General features: G+C 33.7%; 1 protein-coding gene across 12 annotated transcripts; it reads right to left on the reverse strand.

Moving 5' to 3' along the window:
* Positions 1-1037: 1037 nt before the first annotated feature.
* Positions 1038-19206, reverse strand: LOC7462047 (NAC domain-containing protein 71). 12 transcript variants are annotated; one of them, XM_052446930.1, is made up of 8 exons: positions 18994-19197; positions 18716-18895; positions 18350-18624; positions 17821-17926; positions 7444-7457; positions 7113-7176; positions 1493-1626; positions 1038-1399 (listed from the first exon to the last, which is right to left on the reverse strand). In XM_052446930.1, exons 1-8 carry the CDS (start codon positions 19013-19015, stop codon positions 1292-1294), a joined length of 903 nt encoding a protein of 300 aa, XP_052302890.1. In that variant the 5' UTR covers positions 19016-19197; the 3' UTR covers positions 1038-1291. The 12 variants fall into 12 exon arrangements, with proteins under 12 accessions (XP_052302890.1, XP_052302891.1, XP_052302888.1 ...); XM_052446931.1 differs by lacking the exon at positions 7444-7457 and adding an exon at positions 12636-12649; XM_052446928.1 differs by lacking the exons at positions 7113-7176; positions 7444-7457 and adding an exon at positions 2039-2052 and having other exon boundaries at positions 1493-1774; positions 18994-19203.
* Positions 19207-19808: the final 602 nt, after the last annotated feature.

Genomic DNA, 19808 nt, shown 5'->3' on the forward strand with positions numbered 1-19808 from the left:
TAGAATCTATAAAATTAATTAAGATATACATAAACTAGTCAAATACTCATATTAATAAAAAAACAAAAAACCATCCCTCGTAGAAGTCTAGAAACATATTATTATAAAATTTCTTTAGAATCTATAAAATTAGTCGAGATATATATAAACTAGTCAAATACTCATATTAATAAAAAAAAAAAAAATCATCCCTCGTAGAAGTCCAGATACATATTATTATATTATAGTATAAACTAGAAGAGATGGATGTATATTACTCTAGATTTTAATAGAAAAAATTAAAAAAAAAATTAATTTTGTTCACAATTGAGCTTGTTTAAATCTAAAATAATATCCAATTGTATATATATATTTTTAAAAAGAGTTAAATTAAAAGATAAAAGACTTAAACGAAAAAGACATGTAAAATAGGTGACGACTTTGAAATTTATTTGAAAGTCTAGTTTAGTCCAATTTTTTTTTTAGATATAAAGTGATCATTCCTTTTAATTCTTAAATATTTATTTTTGATGCAAATTTTTTTTTCTTCTTTTTCCATCTTTTTTTATGGAGAAGAAAGAAGGGGTCAATGAATTCCAGTTTAGAGGGAAAAAAATTTTGTTAGAGATAATTTCGCCCACTAAAATAATTAATTTTTATGTAAAATAATTTCATATGATAAGGGAAGTTAAGATTGTGTTTTTTTTATCTTGAAAGGGTCTAGAAAAATATAGCTAAACTTAAAAAAAACAATTTGTTTTAGGTTGATTATGAGTTTTTATATTATTATTTTTTTTTGTGATTTTAGATGTCAGTAAGACAAGGTTTAATGAGTGTTTTCTTGGAAAAAAAAATAAACATTGGTTGAAAATAAGATTTGGGGTTAAAAAAACCACCCTGTTTTTTATACCATCATGTAGGACCCTGAGGCATGTGTCGTCACAGGTTTTGAGATGGAAATCAGCACCTTTACTTGAAGTCTTGAACCAAAGACATTTTTAGAAAGTACACGGTCTTATAAAATCTCACAGGCTACAATTAAACAATCAGCAATCAAGTAAAAAGCAGAACACACTCAAGATGCATTAAATTCCACTCCAGAAAAACAACAAAGGTACTTTCCTATGACATATGATCAGCCCATCCAATGCATGCAGCGGATGAACTGATCAGTTGGTCCTAGGTTTAATACAAATATGCTATTAAGACTTTAAAATAGGAACTCCAGGACATGAAGTTGGTACAGTGCTATATATAAATAAAGTTTGACAGACATGGATAATAGGAAACCCATTGCGAGAAAAGGGTTTTTTCAGTAAATATCGCCGTATGGAAACTTTAGGGCAGAGTCCAGGCTATAACATCCCTCATCATAGCCACGCAATGAGTCCAGTTGTGCTTGGAATTGATAAGTATCATCCTGTAAAAGAAACACAAGTTGTTGATATATTCTTCTTACATATGAAATAACTTGCAAAAAAAAAAACTGCTTGTTATTGGTGCTATTTATCACCTCTGGCTCGTCGTTAGTGAAATTAGAAGCCGTCCAGGCGCCATATTCACCTTCTTCAAAGGTTTGGGGATGATTATACTCAGTTGGGTTTTGATTTTCAAAATGATCAGAAGTGACATTGAAGCTTGCTTCACCTTCTTCAAAGGTTTGGGGATGATTATACTCAGTTGGGTTTTGATTTTCAAAATGATCAGAAGTGACATTGAAGCTTGCTTCACCTTCTTCATATGTTGGCATGATCGCATCTGGATCTTTCTTCAGTTTGCAGAGAACGAATTCCCTCTACGCAAAAAGGAAACAAGATCACGTGTATATAGAGGGGGAAAGAGTACTTCAACTCTTACAAGTGATCGTTTTAGTCAGCTGATATTCAAAACCAAAATTCTCAACACAAGTGACAAGGAGCACTGTTGGTGATCGACAGGTCTGATCCCAAGCCTTTCGTTAATTTTATTTCTATTATACCCTCGAATTCAAGTCTCTTTATTGGAATGAAGAGAGAAAAGGAAAGACTACAAAACAACTTAAGATGTGCAGCAATGGTACCTGGTTAGGGAAGCTGAAGTTTGGATGGTACTCGTGCATGATCCAATTGGTCTTGATCCCGTTAGGAACACGCCCCTCGTAGAAAACCAGAGTCTTCTTGGTAGCAATATGCTCCTTGGTGGTTTTAGTTTTGACTATACGATCCTTGCCTGTGACTTTCCAGTATCCAGCTTGAGTTGTCCTATTAGCCCGGTCGCTATTTGCGTACTTGTAACTGCGAGGACAGAAGAAATAACACTCTGGGTCGTTTGGCTCTTTAATTGCTGAAAGCTCTGCATGATTTGTTGTTGATTGACAAATTGCAAGTTAGAAAACAGGGAAAAAATAGGAAAGTGATAAGAAAAAAAAACATTGCACTGGACACGTAGACATGAACACGTACCAGGCAGAACCCAAGGCTCATAATCGCACACATTAGCCTCTGCGATTATGCTGACTTCTTGTTCATAGCCACCGTGCATTTTAAACCTCAAGTAATAGGTCACCAATTCTTCATCGGTTGGATGGAATCCATAGCCTACGGGAGGTGGTCGAGAATTCATTGTTGTACTTGTCGTCTTTGATTGATCACGTTTTGTATAACTAAGAGAAAATTAAGGCAGATTATATATATATATATAAAGAAAGTTACCAAAGCATCAGAGGTTGCAAGAATAAATTCTATAATTTGTAAGAGAAGAATGAAGTATAGAGACAAGTAAGTACTGAAAAGGAAGCTGTTGGTGTGCACTGGAAGCTGTGGTGTGCGTTAAATATATATAGGGGAATGGGGATGCAGGGGATGTTCGCGCTTCTATATATCCAAGACTTCAAACACCCAGTCCCCTCACAGAATCTACTTCACTCAGAAGTTCGTAGTTTCGAAGGCATCAGAGGTCCAAGTGGGTCCCATGTTAAACCGTGTCCTCCTTGTCAGTACAGTGTTATTATAAATATTTTAACCCCTCCCACTATATATCCTTCCGTCGATAGCCTATTAGGAGGAAGCAGGGAATGTAAGACAATTATAGAAATAACCTTTTTCACCGAGACAAGAAATAAATAGAGGAAGTTAGCGATTCATTTCTCCAGCCACAGGGCGCCACGACGTGTATAGAATGTTTTCGGTTTTTTTTATAAAATAATTTTTACTTGAAAATTTATAAAAATTATTTTTTTATTAATTAAAAATTATTTTTAATATTAATAAATCAAAATAATTTATAAATAACATAAATTTTCTAAAAAAGTTACATTTTACTACTCCAAAAGTTAGAACTTAGAATTCCACAACTGAGAATCCAAGCTCTTGGGGATGCACTTAACTTCTATAACCATCATAGAACATTCGCGAACAATCACGAATGTCCAATGTAAGTCAAACTATGTACTCCAATACTCATTTGTTTTTGTTCTGCCTTTTGCATTCTGTTTGGAAAAGAAGGATGAAAATATACTAGAAGAGAAAATGATTTTTCTACGTAGGAAAATTGTATATATATTAAGGTATTTTATTTGTTGACTTTTATGTTAATTTTTTTTATATACCTAATAATTTCTTGAAAATATAAGAAAATATTATGCTGTGAAAATTATAATTTTTACCATCATTTACAGTTCTACAAATATACACTAGGAGAAATTTTCTTTCAGCAAAGTGCAATTCTAAAAATAATTAATTAAGTTTAATTTTGATATCAAATTGTATTTAAAAAACTGAATTTTTTTAATTTTAAATGAATTTTTTATATTTTTGAATCGTTTTAATTACATGATGATGTTAAAAATAAATTTTTAAAAATAAAAAATATTAATTTAATATATTTTAAATAAAAATCTTTAAAAAATAAATTTTACTATACTTATAAACATTCCAGAAAAAAAAAAACAATTATAACGGGTCCTTGTTTCCCAAACATAAAAAATCCGTACATCCATCTTTATTTCCTTTTCATTTGTTTTCTTCCCTCTCAAAATCCAAACACATTAATAGTCGATCAAGTAGCATGAAAAGAAAATCTAACTGAAATTCTCGATGGCTATAAGAACCAGGTAAATATATATAGAAATTACGTAGTACTTCCAATTTAACAACTTCAGTACTGGACAACAATCGCATCAGAATTCTAGGACAAAATACTTTCATCTTCTACTACTAGTTGGAAAAGCTTTCCTTTGAACATAGCCGTGGACTTTGGAGGGCATCTGTTCTTCAGAGATTAGCATCCTGAAGCTGCACGGACTGGATAAAGTCGAGCTCAGAAGCATCCACCATAAAGACAGTGAAATGTGCAGATGAGCTACCACGCAAGGATCTAAACAACTACAGGCCTACAGCAACATAAGTTGCCTCGGTAGCAGATTTAGGAATATAAATTTGCAGCATTCGCCATAAAGTAGCTTTATTCTTCGGTACAAATATGTTACTAATACTCAAATAGCACCTTAAAGACACAGATATAGACAGGAACAGATCTGTTCAGGTAGACACGGGGGCATCGAATCCCCTGTGAAACGGGATTTCCTCAGTGCTCAAAGACGCAGCCGGCTGAAATGGAGAACGAATGCTGTTTTCTAGCTCCGAGATTAAGGCTTTCAGCTCTGCCCGTAGATGAGGGATTAGCTGCAGGAAGGATCGAAATATTAATTCGATGCAAGAATGAGCTGTCTGTTGTTTATTTATACTCCACGTAACTGAGATTAAAAAGAATCCATATAAGTTCTAACCTGTGAAAGGTCAGGAAGCATAGCATCTGTTGGACTAGTTTCTGGTGAAACCACTGAGGGACGCAAACAACCTTCTTCAGTCTTCTCCCACGGATTTCCATTTTCCAAACCCGAAGGCAGAACCGTAAGAGAATTCCTTTCACCTTCATCGGGGGCTGATATGTCCAGATTTGGATTATCAAAATCAAAATCCAGTAGGCTACTCTCTCCGTAACCATGGATTGAGTGATTTATAAACTTAGAAGGCATCTCCATCGAAGGCCCGCATTCGCCTTCAATACTGCAGTTCGGTGCAGCTTCGAAATCAGAGATCGAGACCATATGGTGATTTGGTTCACCTTTGTTGGTCTTCACATCTGGTTTTTTATTCAATTTATATAGAACATAGCCCCCCTGCGCATATTGAAACAGAGGACCTTGATTCATCGAGTGAATTGTTAGTACATCAGAGCATACACCAGTAAAAGCAAATTTCTAAAAAAACACGGGGCGCCTACATCACCAGATATTCAAAGTAAAATCGAACGAACAGAACTTAAGAACCAAAAATTACCGACTACAATCTCCATACCCAACAGAGTATATGACCATTCCTTACAGCTTGAAATAATAAAGAGGTATGTTAATTGAGCAAAAAGTAAAGGACCAGATTAACATCCAAGTTTCCAATTTCGTTGAAATGATAGCCATAACTTACTTGGGCTATTTTCCCCTTCCATGTAAGAACATTGCAACAAATTAATTCAAATCAATCTTTTTAAAATAATTTTCAATTTTTTTTAATTAATACCTCGTCTCTATGATTTTTATTTTTTATAATTTTTTTAATATATATAGCCTTACATTATATTTCTTTTCTTTTCTTTTATTTCATAAACTTTATATGTGTATCGATTTTCATTACAACTAGATAAATGAATCATTTTTTTTTAAATAAAAGTTTTTTTCCATGTTGTCGTGATGGTTTATTTATATGTATATATGATTCAAATAAAGCCCGTTTATTTAGGTGGTTGGGACTATATCATGAATCATTGGGTTTCTTTACTATTTTTAAACACACTTGCGACGTCTAAGTATTGTACTAGAAAAACAATACGGAACTTCAGCATAGAGCGAGCACTAGTCTAGTCTTGAGTTTTATTTATTAATTAGATATAAAGATAGTAATATATTTAAATTGTTTTTTAAATTGTGTTTGAGATGAGGACATCAAAATAATAAAAAAAAACACTAAAAAGTGTTAATATAAAACTAAAAATATTTAAAATTTTATATATATATATATATATAAAAAAAGGTTGGACTGCAGTATCAAAGAGTCACTATTCCTTCTACCCTTATACGCACCTATGTTTTCCTTTTTATCCCCTTCTTTCCATATTCCTGTGCTCTACAACTTTCAATCTACTTTTTAATTTTATTTTTATGTTTCCTTTTATATATGAATATGTAATAGTTTAACTTATGATTTCATCAAAAAAACATAAACTTCACAATAGAAGTTCAAGTTGTTAAATATTTTCAACTTTTTATTAAATTTATTTACTTCATGTGGATGTATAATTCACCAGCAAATATTTACGCGGGTGCTGGTTGATTTTCATCTGGATGCCGTCATTTCTCATGGAGGACCCTGAGCCTGAGGCATGTGCATTGAACCGTCGTCGCAGGTTTTGAGATGGAAATGCGCACCTTTACTTGAACCAAAGACATTTTTAGAAAGTACACGGTCTTATAAATCTCACAGGCTACAATTAAACAGTCAGCAATCAAGTAAAAAAAGCAGAACACATTCGACATGCATTAAATTCCACTCCAGAAAAACAACAAAGGTACTTTCCTATGACATATGATCAGCCACATCCAATGCATGCAGCGGATGAACTGATCTGTTGGTCCTAGGTTGAATACAAATATGCTATTAAGACTTAAAAATAGGAACTTCAGGGCATAAAGTTGGTACAGTGCTCTATATATAGATAAAGTTTGACGACAGACATGGATGATAGGAAACCCATTGCAGGAAAGGGTTTTTTTCAGTACATATTCCCGTATGGAAACAGGGCATTCAGGCTATAACATCCCTCATCATAGCCACGGAATGAGTCCAGTTGTGCTTGGAGTTGATAAGTATCTTCCTGTAAAAGAAACACAAGTTGTTGATATATTCTTATTACATATGAAATAACTTGCAAAAAAAAACACTGCTTGTTATTGGTGCTATTTATCACCTCTGGCTCGTTGTCAATGAAATTAGAAGCCGTCCGGGCACCATATTCACCTTCTTCAAAGGTTTGGGGATGATTATATTCAGTTGGGTTTTGATTTTCAGAATGATCAGAAGTGACATTGAAGCTTGCTTCACCTTCTTCATATGTTGGCATGATCGCATCTGGATCTTTCTTCAGTTTGCAGAGAACGAATTCCCTCTACGCAAAAAGGAAACAAGATCACGTGTAAATATTACAGGGGGAAAGAGCACTTCAAGTCTTACGAGCGATCATTTTAGTTAGCTGGTATCCAAAACCAAAATTCTCAACACAAGTGCCAAGGAGTACTGTTGGTGATCGACTGGTCTGATCCCAAGCCTTTCGTTAATTTTATTGCTATTATACCCTCGAATTCAAGTCTCTTTCTTGGAAGGAAGAGACAAAAGAAAAGACTACAAAACAACTTAAGAAGTGCAGCAATGGTACCTGGTTAGGGAAGCTGAAGGTTGGATGGTACTCGTGCATGATCCAATTGGTCTTGATCCCGTTAGGAACACGCCCCTCGTAGAAAACCAGAGTCTTCTTGGTAGCAATATGCTCCTTGGTGGTTTTAGTTTTGACTATACGATCCTTGCCTGTGACTTTCCAGTATCCAGCTTGAGTTGTCCTATTAGCCCGGTCGCTATTTGCGTACTTGTAACTGCGAGGACAGAAGAAATAATACTCTGGGTCGTTTGGCTCTTTAATTGCTGAAAGCTCTGCATGATTTGTTGTTGATTGAGAAATTGCAAGTTCGAAAACAGGGAAAAAATAGGAAAGTGATAAGGAAAAAAAAACAAACATTGCACTGGACACGTAGACTATGAACACGTACCAGGCAGAACCCAAGGCTCATAATCGCACACATTAGCCTCTGCGATTATGCTGACTTCTTGTTCATAGCCACCGTGCATTTTAAACCTCAAGTAATAGGTCACCAATTCTTCATCGGTTGGATGGAATCCATAGCCTACGGGAGGTGGTCGAGAATTCATTGTTGTACTTGTCGTCTTTGATTGATCACGTTTGTATAACTAAGAGAAAGTTAAGGCAGATTATATATATATATATATAAAGAAAGTTACCAAAGCATCAGAGGTTGCAAGAATAAATTCTATAATTTGTAAGAGAAGAATGAAGTATAGAGACAAGTAAGTACTGAAAAGGAAGCTGTTGGTGTGCACTGGAAGCTGTGGTGTGCGTTAAATATATATAGGGGAATGGGGATGCAGGGGATGTTTGCGCTTCTATATATCCAAGACTTCAAACACCCAGTCCCCTCACAGAATCTACTTCACTCAGAAGTTCGTAGTTTCGAAGACATCAGAGGTCTAAGTGGGTCCAATATTAAACCGTGTCCTCCTTGTCCGTACAGTGTTTATATATATAGAATGTGGTAAGTTCTAAAAAAAAATGTTTTTTACTAGAAAATATATAAAAATAATATTTTATTATTATTTAAAAATTAATTTATAAATAACATAAAGTTTTTTAAAAAATCACATTTTAGTACTCCAATAGTGAGAACTTAGAATTCCACAACTTGGAATCCAAGCTCTTGGGTCTGCACTTAACTTCTGTAACCATCATAGAACATTCGCGAACAATCACTAATAACGACCAATGCAAGTCAAACTATGTACTCATTTGTTTTTGTTCTGCCTTTACATTCTGTTTGGAAAAGAAGGATGAAAATATATACTTCTAAACATGCGAGAAATTAAAAAACAATCAACATATGTCCTTGGAAAAATATTTAGTTATTTACCCTCCAATTCCCCTCGTGTCCCAAACATGAAAAATCCGTACATCCATCTTTATTTCCTTTCCATTTATTTTCTTCCCTCTCGAAATACGCTCTTCCCAAACACATTGATAGTCGATCAAGTAGCATGAAAAAAAAATCTAACTGAATTCTCGATGGCTTGCGTGACATCTCGTCTTTTATATAATATACATTGTTGTGTCTCGTGATAAAGATAGAAGGATTTTCAGAACGATAAACATGATATAAAATTAATAAATGATGCGAGCTATTTATAAAATGCTTTTCTACGTACGGGGTTGAGAGTTTGAATCTTACCTGCTAAATTTGTTGTTTAATTACGTAAATACATGTTTTTGTTTGATCATAATTATTTTTAAAAAGATTTTAAACTGCATCTAGCATAGATGTTATACTTCGAAATACATTGTTACAAGCCTTGATGTTATGCTGCAAAATTTTATATGAAATCAACTATGTAGGTGGTGGTCCAGTGATGAAAACTTGAGACCAAGAGGTTTGCTTCCTCTGTGGTCTCAGGTTCGAGTCTTGTGGTTGCTCATATGATGGCCACTGGAGATTTACATGGTCGTTAACTTCAGGACCCATGGGATTAGTCGAGGTACGTGCAAACTGGCCCGGACACCCACGTTAAATTAAAAAAAAAACATTTATATGAAATCTCTATTTAATGCTCTACATGGCGAGTGTCTGTAGGGAGCTTCTTGTTGATTTGATCCTCCGCTCAGGTTATTAATGGCAGGTGGGAAGTACAAGTAGCTAGCTTGACACGGAAAAGGATTGATGACTACACTTTCTCTGCACGGTGAGTATCCTTTTCCATGTATTTATACTATAGGAGTGTGTGGTCTTTTTTTCTTTGGAACCACACTTGCTTGACAAGTTTGATTTTTAGGTTAACTTGAACGAGTTTTCATGGTTTTTTTTTTTAAAGTATTTCAAAATCTATATATAAAAAAAAATTGTGCATAAGTTCAAGTGATATTTCAAAAGAGTTTTTCAAATATAGATCCATTAAGAAGTCCTTATATGTAATAGTAAAGCCAATTATTAGTAATGGTTTGTTTATTTGCGGTCATAAATAAAATAAAATAATGAAAATTATAATTTGTTATTTAAAAGAGTATTTAACAATATCAATAAATATTTTTTTTCTAATTATTTTATATGTTGCTATTTGGCCCGTTCTTTAATTAAATATCACAAATAAAAACCACATACAAAAAAAGAAAAAACACAAATCTTGAGTGGTCATGAGTCTAGTCCTTGGTTTTTTTGACAAGTTCAGGTCCTTCTTTAACAATGAATCGCATCACCCTGACGTGATCACATGGTTTTTTTCTTAGGCATCTCCATCGAAGGCCCGCATTCGCCTTCAATACTGCAGTTCGGTTGCAGCTTCGAAATCAGAGATCGAGACCATATGGTGATTTGGTTCACTTTTGGTGGTCTTCACATCTGGTTTTTTCTTCAATTTGCAGAGAACATATCCCCCCTGCACATATTGAAACAGAAAACCTAGATTCATCGAGTGAATTATTAGTACATAAGAGCATACACCAGTAAAAGCAAATTAATTTCTAAAAAAACACGGGGGCGGCTACATCACCAGATATTCAAAGTAAAATCGAACGAACAGAACTTAAGAACCAAAAATTACCGACTACAATCTCCATACCCAACAGAGTATATGACCATTCCTTACAGCTTGAAATAATAAAGAGGTATGATAATTGAGCAAAAAGTAAAGGACCAGATTAACATCCAAGTTTCCAATTTCGTAGAAATGATAGCCATAACTTACTTGGGCTATTTTCCCCTTCCATGTAAGAACATTGCAACAAATTAATTCAAATCAATCTTTTTAAAATAATTTTCAATTTATTTTTTAATTAATACCTCTTCTCAATTATTTTTACTTTTTATGATATTTTTAATATATACAGCCTCCATAATATTTCTTTTCATTTCTTTTATTCTATTAATTTTATATGTGTATTGATTTTCATTACAATTAGGTAAATGATCGTTTTTCTTCATAGATAAAGGTTTTTTTCCATGTTATTATAATTGCTTACTCACACACTTGTTTGCTATTGCTGCCTCCCTTTTTTTCCATATGATTCAAATAAAAGCGGCTTATTTAGATAGTGTGGACAATAACCCGAGTTATTGGTCAGGACTATAACATAAATTATTGGGTTTTTTTATATAAAAAAAAAAACACATTTGTGATGCCTAAGTATTGTACTGGAAAAATAATATGGATCTGCAGCATAAAATAGGTACCCATCTAGTCATGAGTCCTATTTATTAAGTAAAGATCAAGATTGTAATATATTTAAATTATTTTTTTAAAATGTGTTCGAGATGAGCATATTAAAATAATATAAAAAAAACAATAAAAAATATTAATATAAAACTAAAAATATTAGAAAATTTATATAAAAAAAAAAGGTCGGACTGCAGTATCAAAAAGTCCCTGTTCCTTTTACCCTTATACGCACCTATGTTTTCCTTTTTATCCCCTTCTTTCCATATTCCTGTGCTCTACAACTTTCAATCTACTTTTTTTTTATTTTTATGTTTCCTTTTATATATGAATATGTAATGGTTTAAGTAACGATTTCATCAAAAAAAAAAACATAAACTTCACAATAGAAGTTCAAGTTGTTAAATATTTTCAACTTTTTATTAAATTTATTTACTTCATGTGGATGTATAATTCACCAGCAAATATTTACGCGGGTGCTGGTTGATTTTCATCTGGATGCCGTCATTTCTCATGGAGGACCCTGAGCCTGAGGCATGTGCATTGAACCGTCGTCGCAGGTTTTGAGATGGAAATGCGCACCTTTACTTGAACCAAAGACATTTTTAGAAAGTACACGGTCTTATAAATCTCACAGGCTACAATTAAACAGTCAGCAATCAAGTAAAAAGCAGAACACATTCGAGATGCATTAAATTCCACTCCAGAAAAACAACAAAGGTACTTTCCTATGACATATGATCAGCCACATCCAATGCATGCAGCGGATGAACTGACCAGTTGGTCCTAGGTTTAATACAAATACGCTATTAAGACTTAAAAATAGGAACTTCAGGGCATGAAGTTGGTACAGTGCTATATATAGATAAAGTTTGACAGACATGGATGCTAGGAACCCATTGCGGGAAGGGGTTTTTTCAGTAAATATCCCCGTATGGAAACTGTAGGGCAGAGTCCAGGCTATAACATCCCTCAATATCGTAGCCACGCAATGAGTCCAGTTGTGCTTGGAATTGATAAGTATCTTCCTGTAAAAGAAACACAAGTTGTTGATATATTCTTCTTACACATGAAATAACTTGCAAAAAAAAACTGCTTGTTAGTGGTGCTGTTTATCACCTCTGGCTCGTTGTTAGTGAAATTAGAAACCGTCCAGGCACCATATTCACCTTCTTCAAAGGTTTGGGGATGATGACACTCAGTTGAGTTTTGATTTTCAGAATGATCAGAAGTTACATTGAAGCTTGCTTCACCTTCTTCATATGTTGGCTTGATCGCATGTGGATCTTTCTTCAGTTTGCAGAGAACGAATTCCCTCTACGCAAAAAGGAAACAAGATCACGTGTAAATACAGGGGGAAAGAGCACTTCAAGTCTTACGAGTGATCATTTTAGTTAGCTGGTATCCAAAACTAAAATTCTCAACACAAGTGCCAAGGAGTACTGTTGGTGATCGACTGGTCTGATCCCAAGCCTTTCGTTAATTTTATTTCTATTGTACCCTCGAATTCAAGTCTCTTTATTGGAATGAAGAGAGAAAAGGAAAGACTACAAAACAACTTAAGATGTGCAGCAATGGTACCTGGTTAGGGAAGCTGAAGTTTGGATGGTACTCGTGCATGATCCAATCGGTCTTGATCCCGTTAGGAACACGCCCCTTGTAGAAAACCAGAGTCTTCTTGGTAGCAATATGCTCCTTGGTGGTTTTAGTTTTGACTATACGATCCTTGCCTGTGACTTTCCAGTATCCAGCTTGAGTTGTCCTATTAGCCCGGTCGCTATTTGCGTACTTGTAACTGCGAGGACAGAAGAAATAACACTCTGGGTCGTTTGGCTCTTTAATTGCTGAAAGCTCTGCATGATTTGTTGTTGATTGAGAAATTGCAAGTTAGAAAACAGGGAAAAAATAGGAAAGTGATAAGAAAAAAAAACATTGCACTGGACACGTAGACATGAACACGTACCAGGCAGAACCCAAGGCTCATAATCGCACACATTAGCCTCTGCGATTATGCTGACTTCTTGTTCATAGCCACCGTGCATTTTAAACCTCAAGTAATAGGTCACCAATTCTTCATCGGTTGGATGGAATCCATAGCCTACGGGAGGTGGTCGAGAATTCATAGTTGTACTTGTCGTCTTTGATTGATCACGTTTTGTATAACTAAGAGAAAGTTAAGGCAGATTATATATATATATATATATATAAAGAAAGTTACCAAAGCATCAGAGGTTGCAAGAATAAATTCTATAATTTGTAAGAGAAGAATGAAGTATAGAGACAAGTAAGTACTGAAAAGGAAGCTGTTGGTGTGCACTGGAAGCTGTGGTGTGCGGTAAATATATATATAGGGGAATGGGGATGCAGGGGATGTTCGCGCTTCTATATATCCAAGACTTCAAACACCCAGTCCCCTCACAGAATCTACTTCACTCAGAAGTTCGTAGTTTCGAAGGCATCAGAGGTCTAAGTGGGTCCCATGTTAAACCGTGTCCTCCTTGTCAGTACAGTGTTATTATAAATATTTTAACCCCTCCCACTATATATCCTTCCGTCGATAGCCAATTAGGAGGAAGGAGGGAATGTAAGACAATTATAGAAATAACCTTTTTCACCGAGACAAGAAATAAATAAAGTTAGCAATTCATTTCTCCAGCCACAGGGCGCCACGACGTCTATAGAATGTTTTAGGTTTTTTTAAAAAAATATATTTTTTACTTGAAAATTTATATAAAATAATTATTTTTAATATTAATACATCAAAATAATTTATAAACAACATAATGTTTCTAAAAAAAAATCACATTTTAACAATAAAAACAAATATCTCCTTGGCTCGGAAAGTACACCAAAAGTGAGAACTTAGAATTCCACAAATTACAATCCAAGCCCTTGGGACTGCACTTAGCTTCCATAACCATCATAGAACATTCGCGAACAATCACGAATAACGTCCAATGTAAAGTCAAACTATGTACTCCAATACTCATTTGTTTTTGTTCTGCCTTTTGCATTCTGTTTGGAAAAGAAGGATGAAGATATACTAACTGAAAATTTATTTTTAAATAAAAAATATTTAAAAAAATAAATTTTACCATACTCCTAAATAAGTCCTTAAAAGAAAAATCATGATGGTTCCTGGGAAAAAAGTTACCCTCCAATTCCACTCATTTTCCTCCCGTTTCCCAAACATAAAAGAACCCTAAACATAAAATTAATCCGAACACATTAATAGTCGATCAAGTAGCATGAAAAGAAAATCTAACTGAAATTCTCGATGGCTTGTGTGACATCTCGTCTTTAACATGCTACCCATCACTAAATTTTAGTCAATTATATAATATACATTGTTTTGTCTCGTGATGAAGATAGAAGGATTTTCATGACGATAAACATGATATAAAATTAATAAATGATGCGGGCTATTTATAAAATGCTTTTCTACTTACGGGGTTGAGAGTTTGAATCTTACCTGCTAAATTTGTTGTTTAATTACGTAAATACATGTTTTTGTTTGATCATAATTATTTTTAAAAAGATTTTAAACTTCATCTAGCATAGATGTGATGTGATACTTCGAAATACATTGTTACAAGCCTTGTAGCATAAATGATGTTATGAAAAATTTTATTTGAAATCTCTATTTAATGTTCTACATGGTGAGTGTCTTTAGGGAGCTTCTTGTTGATTTGATTCTCCGCTCAGGCTATCAATGGCAGGTGGGAAGTATAATTATAATTTTTTGATGGGTATCCGTACCAGCTTACGTGTACCTCGTTAATTCCATGGGTTCTGAAGTTAACGATCATATAAATTTCTAATGATCCTAAAATTTATGAGACTCGAACTAGTAATCTTTAAAAAAAGAAATTTTAATCTGATCAGTTAAATCAGATCTTTTATTTATTTATGCTATAGGAGTGTGTGTGGTATTTATTTTGTTCCATGGCAACATATGTGTCAAGATATAAACTGGACCTAAAAACTTGTAGGTTCGGCATCTTTCCGAGCCCAAAACGAGAGCCTCCATTTATATCCATTTCACTTTTACCAGCTGCTGCTTCTTGTTCTTCTTTTTTGTTTTTTTGGAACCACACTTGTTTGACAAGTTTGATTTTTAGGTTAACTTGAACAAGTTTTCATGTTTGTTTTTATTAAGTAATATTTGAAATGACTTTTCAAATATAAATCCATTAAGAAGTCCTTATATGTAATAGTAAAATCAATTATTAGTAATGGTTTGTTTATCTGCGGTCATAAATAAAATAAAATAATGAGAATTATAATTTGTTATTTAAAAGAGTATTTACCAATATCAATAAATAATTTTTTTTCTAATTATTCTATATGTTGCTATTTGGCCCGTGCTTTAATTCAATCCCACAAATAAAAACCACCCAGGAAAAAAATAAAAAGAAAAAACACAAATCTTGAGTGGTCATGAGATCTAGTCCTTGTTTTTTGATAAGTTCAAGTCCTTCTTTAACAATGAATCGCATCACCCTGATGTTCCAACACTTAGAAAAAAAATGTTCAGGTATTGATACCGCGTGTTTTCCAAGAGAAAAAACTTTTAACAATGAACGTGAAATTTAACGCATATTTGATTATATATATTTTTAATCTTGAAATAATAATATATTGGATAATTTATTTTTTTAAATATTAAGATGATGTTATATTATATTGATTTGGATCAATTTAAATTAATTAGTTAAATTTATGATTCAGGTCAAGAAATTGTGATAACTTCATAAACAATAATATGCAATCCTAAAAAATTTAATATTAAATAATGAAATTAAAATTAAAAAAATTTGATAAATTTTTTTAAAAAAAACACTGGAATAAACCTCGATCAATCTACACACGTGATCTAACTCATGCATCCAATTACATTTAATAGATTTTTATCTCTTAAATTATTTTTTTATTTAATCGCACAACAACAATCACTTAATGGAGACTTTTTATATATCAAATAAAAAAAATAAAAAGAACAAACAAGACAAGTGTATAAGATTGAAAATAAAAACAGCCTATTTTCTTTTTAACTTAGATAGCAAAAGAAGTTTTTCTAAAGTCAACTAACAAAAAGAGAACATTAAATTACAAAATGATTTTTTTTTTAACTTTAAAGGGCTGAAAATAAATTAAATAAAAAATTAAAAAATTTACAATTAGGCTAAAATAGATGGGTACGACAACTTGGTTCGTACGCCCCATGTAAAGAAAGATCATTGTGTTCTATCGATGTGTATGGCTTCCTCAGACGATCAAACACTAGTTTTTTTTTTTAATGTTAGAAGCAGAGCGTTGAATATGTTCCAAGGAAGTGTTTGGAAACGCAGTTTAAATCATGTTTTTAAAAAATTTGAAAATTTTTTTTGTTAAAATTTAATATGATTTATATATTTTAGATCGTTTTGATGTGCTGATATCAAAAATAATTTTTAAAAAATAAAAAAATATCATTGGCATGTATTTTACCACGAAAAATTATTTTAAAAAAACAACGTATATTTGTAGATGAATGGTGGTTTGGTGGGACACATTGCTTTCTTCTCCTTCCTTCATGATTTTTTATAAAATAATTTTGATTTTATGATTCAGTTCATTTAGCTTAAGATTGATCTTAATTTTTTTATTGTTTTTTTTTTCAATTTTATCTATAGATTAACTAAAGTTGACTTCAATTTTTTTAAAAAAAATAATTAAATATTTTTTGATTTTATCATTTTTTAAAAATTCCACTTGATTAGAATTCCCCTCCACACATTAAGTAACATGTAGCTATAAGAACCGGCTAACTGTATATAGAAATTACATAGTAATTTCAATTTAACAACTTCAGTACTGGACAACAATCGCATCAGAATTCTAAGACAATACTTCCATCTTCTACTACTGGTTGTAAAAGCTTTCAGCCGTGGACATTGCAGGGCATCTGTACTTCAGAGATTAGCATCCTGAAGCTGCACGGACTGGATAAAGTCGAACTCAGAAGCATCCACCATAAAGACAGTGAGAAATGTGCAGAAGACCTACCACGCAAGGATCTAAACAACTGCAGCAACATAAGTTGCCTCGGTAGCAGATTTAGGAATATAAATTGGCAGCATTGGCCATAAAGTAACTTTATTCTTCAGTACAAATATGTTACAAATACTCAAATAGCAACTTAAGGACACAGATATTGACAGGAACAGATCTGTTCAGGTAGACACGGGGGCATCGAAGCCCATGTGAAACGGGATTTCCTCAGTGCTCACAGACGCAGCTGGCTGAAATGGAGAACGAAGGTTGTTTTCTAGCTCCGAGATTAATGCTTTCAGCTCTGCCCGTAGATGAGGGATTAGCTGCAGGAAGGATCAAAATATTAATTCGATGCAAGAATGAGCTGTCTGTTGTCTATTTACACTCCACGTAACTGAGATTAAAAAGAATCCATATAAGGCACGTTAATTCTAAGTTCTAACCTGTGAAAGGTCAGGAAGCAAAGCATCTGTTGGACTATTTTCTGGTGAAACCACTGAGGAACGCAAACAACCTTCTTCAGTCTTCTCCCACGGATTTCCATTTTCCAAACCCGAAGGCAGTACCGTAAGAGAATTCCATTCACCTTCATCGGGGGCTGATATGTCCAGATTTGGATTATCAAAATCTAAATCCAGTAGGCTACTCTCTCCGTAACCATGGGTTGAGTGATTTATAAACTTAGAAGGCATCTCCATCGAAGGCCCGCATTCGCCTTCAATACTGCAGTTCGGTGCAGCTTCGAAATCAGAGATCGAGACCATATGGTGATTTGGTTCACCTTTGGTGGTCTTCACATCTGGTTTTTTCTTCAATTTACAGAGAACATATCCCCCCTGCACATATTGAAACAGAGAACCTAGATTCATCGAGTGAATTATTAGTACATAAGAGCATACACCAGTAAAAGCAAATTAATTTCTAAAAAAACACGGGGGCGGCTACATCACCAGATATTCAAAGTAAAATCGAACGAACAGAACTTAAGAACCAAAAATTACCGACTACAATCTCCATACCCAACAGAGTATATGACCATTCCTTACAGCTTGAAATAATAAAGAGGTATGTTAATTGAGCAAAAAGTAAAGGACCAGATTCCAATTTCGTAGAAATGATAGCCATAACTTACTTGGGCTATTTTCCCCTTCCATGTAAGAACATTGCAACAAATTAATTCAAATCAATGTTTCTGCAAAAGACCCTACACTAGTACAGAAAAATTAAATAAAAAGGGACAAAATTCTTTTATCATTTACCTGGTTAGAGAGGCTTAAATCAGAGATATATTCGTATTCATGTATGATCCATCCAGTCCTTATTGGTTTAGGACTAGACTTTGTATAGAAAACCAAAGTCTTCCTTGTACCAATCACCTTCTTGGTACCCATAAATCTTATTTTAAGATTTTTTCCGGTTGGTTTCCAAAACCCGAGCTTTGTTCTCCGGTTATAACGTCCGCTGTTTAAATACTTAAAATCGCGAGGGCAGAAGAAATACCATACCGCGTCCTTTGACTTTATGTTTGATTTATCTACACATAATAATGACTGCGTTAATCCAATATCATGATAGAAACAATAAACGTATAACAAGATAGAAAGGGACGTCTAATTATTAATTACCAGGTAACTCCGAGGGTTCATGCTTGCAAACATGAACCACCGGCATGATTGACAAGTCTTCCACTTCATCACCCAGTATCTTTGGCTTCAAATAATTACAAACTAATTCTTCATTGGTTGGATGAAATCTATATCCAACTTCTGGTATGGATGGATTTGGGTTTGGTGAACTGTTCATAGCTAACAAAAACAAAGCAAAATGACAGTTAGAGTAAGATTTGCAGGAGGAGGCAATTGATTAGTGTGTGTTGTAGTGCACTGAGTAAAACCCGACTCACCTGAGGGGAAATTGTAATTCATTCCTCTTCCTAAAAGAGGCTTGAAACTGGAAGAAAAGAGGAAGAAAACTAGCAGCTACAGGTAAGGGACTGTTTTGTGCGTGCGCGTGTGTGTGTGTGTGTTTCTGGAGAGAGAGGGAGCTTGTTTGTGAGTGCTGAATGCTTGGGCTTAATGAAAGAATATATAGGCGCTAGAGATTCTGTAGTCAACAGAGAGTCAATGACACTCCAGATGAAGTTGCAGTCTAAAATAGTAATAAATAGGGAGGCCACCGTGGCTCACTTCACCTTCGCTGAGAAGCAGTTGAGGGAATTCCAAGTTTGACTGGGCTTGAGATCTAACTTGCTTCCCAATTGTTTTGGGCCGGGCCCAATTTATAACTCTCTCGAATTCTTTCTACAATCTTCTAGACTATTCGCTTGATGGTGTCTCCCAGGTCCCTCCTAGTTGTAATTAGGGTCCTGGATGTGTATAGATTTTGATCCAGTGATTAAATATAAACTTGATATGCACTATTTATAATTCAAGTTAAATTTAAATCTCAGATCATTAACCCTTTATTAATTGAGTTAAATATGAATGATGACCTAATAATAACTTGATAATTAATATTGCTATTACTGCTAATGAATATTGTAATTTCATAATATGAACAAAATTTAAACATAGAAAATAAAAAAATATATTATTATCACTACTTCCTTGGAAAGAAGTCAAAGGAAAGGAAAGGATGGGATTAGATTACATGTAAAGGTTGATTCCAATTTGTTAATTGTTTGTTTTTGAGATGTAAAAGTATTTTATACAAAAAGAT

This window comes from Populus trichocarpa, chromosome 14 (assembly GCF_000002775.5).
Source record: "Populus trichocarpa isolate Nisqually-1 chromosome 14, P.trichocarpa_v4.1, whole genome shotgun sequence".
Classification (NCBI taxonomy): Eukaryota; Viridiplantae; Streptophyta; class Magnoliopsida; order Malpighiales; family Salicaceae; genus Populus; species Populus trichocarpa.